This window comes from Sarcophilus harrisii, chromosome 3, assembly GCF_902635505.1.
Source record: "Sarcophilus harrisii chromosome 3, mSarHar1.11, whole genome shotgun sequence".
Classification (NCBI taxonomy): Eukaryota; Metazoa; Chordata; class Mammalia; order Dasyuromorphia; family Dasyuridae; genus Sarcophilus; species Sarcophilus harrisii.
Window position 1 is genome coordinate 591,515,705 of NC_045428.1, and position 3,073 is coordinate 591,518,777.

The 3,073-nt window shown below is 64.7% G+C and overlaps 1 protein-coding gene across 1 annotated transcript; it reads left to right on the plus strand.

Annotated features, from left to right (window-relative positions):
• Window positions 1-531: 531 nt before the first annotated feature.
• Window positions 532-2,422, plus strand: SELENOW (selenoprotein W). Its single transcript, XM_031963905.1, has 6 exons — window positions 532-649; window positions 948-972; window positions 1,088-1,141; window positions 1,489-1,563; window positions 1,746-1,838; window positions 1,992-2,422. Exons 1-5 carry the CDS (start codon window positions 621-623, stop codon window positions 1,818-1,820), a joined length of 258 nt encoding a protein of 85 aa, XP_031819765.1. The 5' UTR covers window positions 532-620; the 3' UTR covers window positions 1,821-1,838; window positions 1,992-2,422.
• The last annotated feature ends 651 nt before the right edge of the window (window positions 2,423-3,073 follow it).

The following is a 3,073-nucleotide window of genomic DNA, read 5'->3' on the forward strand; positions in this document are numbered from 1 at the left end:
TCCTGCTACCCCGAGGAGGGAAGCTCCTTGGGGGCCGGGCATTTCCCCCACCTCGGCGCACGGTCCCAGCCCCGCACGAGGCCACCCCGCCGGGGCGAGGCCTGCCAGGCTCAGCCGGGCGATACAGGCGGCCGGGGCCCAGGCCGTCCACGGTTACTGGCTGGGGCGCGGGGGGGGGCGCGGATCCTTAAGGCGCCGCTGGGATGGGGGCCCCGTCCACCCCGGTTAGGACCTGGGGGAGGGGCAAGGGGAGGGGCCAGGCTTCAGAAGCCAGCCCAGAACTCGGGGTTTACCATCTTTGGCCCACGAGGGGGGGGGGCGAGGAGGGAGCGGCGCCCCTGGCTCCGGTCCGGGCCCCCCGGCGTGCGCGCCCCCCATTTGTCCCCCCGAGGCCTAACTCCCATTACGCTTTGGGCGTCTGAGGGGGCCCGGGGCCGGCTCTCGGGAGGCTGCGCCCCGGCTCTCCTCCGCGGCTCCCCCCGCCCGGCCGCAGTGGAGGGGCCCACGGAACCTATGTAACTGCTGCTGACCGCAACGTTCTAATTCGGAGCGCGGGCGACGCCGACGTTCCTTCTGCCGCAGCTCGCGTCCCGCTCCCCCAGACCAGGCCGGGCTCAGCCATGGCGGTGCAAGTCCATGTGGTTTACTGGTGAGCGGCTTGCAGGTCCCCGGGCGGGGGGCGGAGGGGTGCATGGTGGGGACCCGGGATCCCCTCCCCACCCTCCCCACCCGCCCCGCCGCCGTGCTCAAACCGGTCGGGGGCTCCCACTCTGGGACGTTCAGGGGGCTCAGGCGGGCGGTCCCGGGAGGCGGAGGGCTGCCCCCTGGGGAGGGGCTCCCTTGGGCGGACGGGAATTCTCCCCCCCTGCGCTTCTTGCTGCATCGATCGCTTTCGTCCTAACCGAGGTTCTCTCTCCCCCTTCTTCGTGGGATGCGCCTCCTGCTAGTGGTGCCTGAGGCTACAAGCCCAAGGTCAGTGGTCTGGAGGTGGGCGCAGGGTGGGGGATGGGGAGGATTGGGGAGGACGGTGGGGGCGCTCTGCCGGAGCAGCCCCGCATCTCCCCGTGCCCTCCTCCTCCTCTTTCAGTTTCTGTTGCTGAAGAAGAAGCTAGAGGATGAGTTCCCGGGCCTCCTGAGCATCGTGAGTGACCCCCGCGGGTGACCCCCTGGGTGGCTGTGTTTGCTGGGAGAGAAATAGCTAAAAATCCTGGGCCTGCGGTTGGGGTGCCTGCTGAGTGAGGAGGGTGGGGCGGGGAAATCCCCACCCCAGCTCCCGGCCGCCAGCTTTGCATTACTCCTGGGAAATCAGCGCCCAGTTCTGAGCTTCTGCCCGGGGGTGGGGTCCCCTGCAAACTCAGTGTCCTGGGCCGCGGCTCCTGGGGCCATGTCCTAGTTATGGCGCCCGCCAGTCCCAACCCACTCAGCCCAGAGGAAGGTGCGGGGAGGCCGGTGAGAGCCTCAGCCTCTCTCTTTCCTCCTTGCCTCCAGAATGGCGAAGGCACCCGGGGAGTCACCGGCTTCTTTGAAGTAACAGTTGCTGGGAAACTTGTCCATTCCAAGAAGGTCAGTGGAACCCGTTGGGTGCCCTCCGTCCCTTGCTCCCGGTCACTGCCTTGTTGACCTGGGGCCAGCTGCCTCCGGCTGGGTGGGGGGGGGGGGGGGGGCCCTCTGCACAATGGAGGCTTTGAGCCTGGGTGGGGGTGGGGCAGCCGGGCTCTGGCTCATGGCCCTCTTCCCCCCCCCAGGCTGGACATGGCTTTGTGGACTCCTCAGAGAAATACCTGCAGATTGTAGCAGAGATCAAGGCGGTCCTGGGTTAGCCGGGCCTGAAGGCAGAGGTAAGGGGCCCGGGGTTGGAGGCCAGACCCAGGACTGCCATTTCTGCTTCTCCCCGGCCCTGAGTTCTATCAGAGTGGGGAGCAGGGGATCCCTTTCATGGGTCTTGTCATCTGGCGACCCTAACCCCCCCCCCCCTTTCTTCCTGCCTCTAGCTCAGGGGCCTTGTCCCCATCCCTGCCCAGCGATGCTTCATGACGGGAAGGACTGAAATGTCCCCTGGATGCCTGGTTCTTCCTTGAAATCCTTGCACCTGTTGGGCCGGGGCTGAGGCCGACGCCCCTGGATCCTGCCCTGCGTGCATCCTCCTGCCTGTCCCCTTGCCCAGACTCTCGTTTCTCCTACCAGTTCTGGGATTGCGGCCTCCTCCTGCACCCCGAATGCTGTCTCCCTCCATTAGCCTCTCCTAGGCAGGGGCTTGCCTCTTCCCTGCCCAGGGGCTGCTCAGCTGGCCGGCCCACTGGGTCCCCACCAGCTCTGCTGGAAAGTGAGAGGGCCCAGAGTTGCCCTGTACCTTGGAGAGCGGCCTTTCCCCGACTGAGGATGGAGGGAGGCTCCCACCTGGGGCCCGGGGGCTCAGAAGGTCTGTGGGGAAATGGGAAACACCAACCTGGGCTAATTTTGAAAACTTAAATTTTGGTCTCGACTCTGGTCTCGTGCTGGGAGAGGGGAGGCAGCGCCAATTTGGATCGGGAATTAAGTTAAAAAAAGGGAACTGGGCTTCCTGAGAGGACAGATCCTGTGAACAAGTTACCATGGGCTGTCCTGGGGGAAGGATTACAGAAACAAGGGGCATCCGGATCAGACAGGACAAAGGCAAGGCGAGGGAATCTTGAGGTTAGAAGAGCTGGATCGGGGCAGGTAGGAAAGGGGGAGTAAGGAAAGCTCTGGGAAGGCTGGCTGGAGCCAGAACGGAGGGCCTGATGGAGGAGGCAGCGTCCAATATCCTGGAAGAACTAGGGAGCCATGACAATCCGGAAGTGAGTGAGTGACCTGGTTAGAACTGCCTGGAGGGCCATCCTAGCAGCTCTGGGAGGGAGACTGGAGAGCCGGCTTTGGGAATCCAACGTGGGGGTAGGGGATTGGACTGGATCTCCAAGTTCTGTCGGTTTAGAATGGCTCCTAATCACAGGCAAAGGGCTAGTTTGCAGGGGAGGGGGTCAGTGGCTGCAGCCAGCAAAATCCGGATTCAAATGTGGCATCAGGTACTCACTAGTCATGTGGCCCTGGGCAAGAC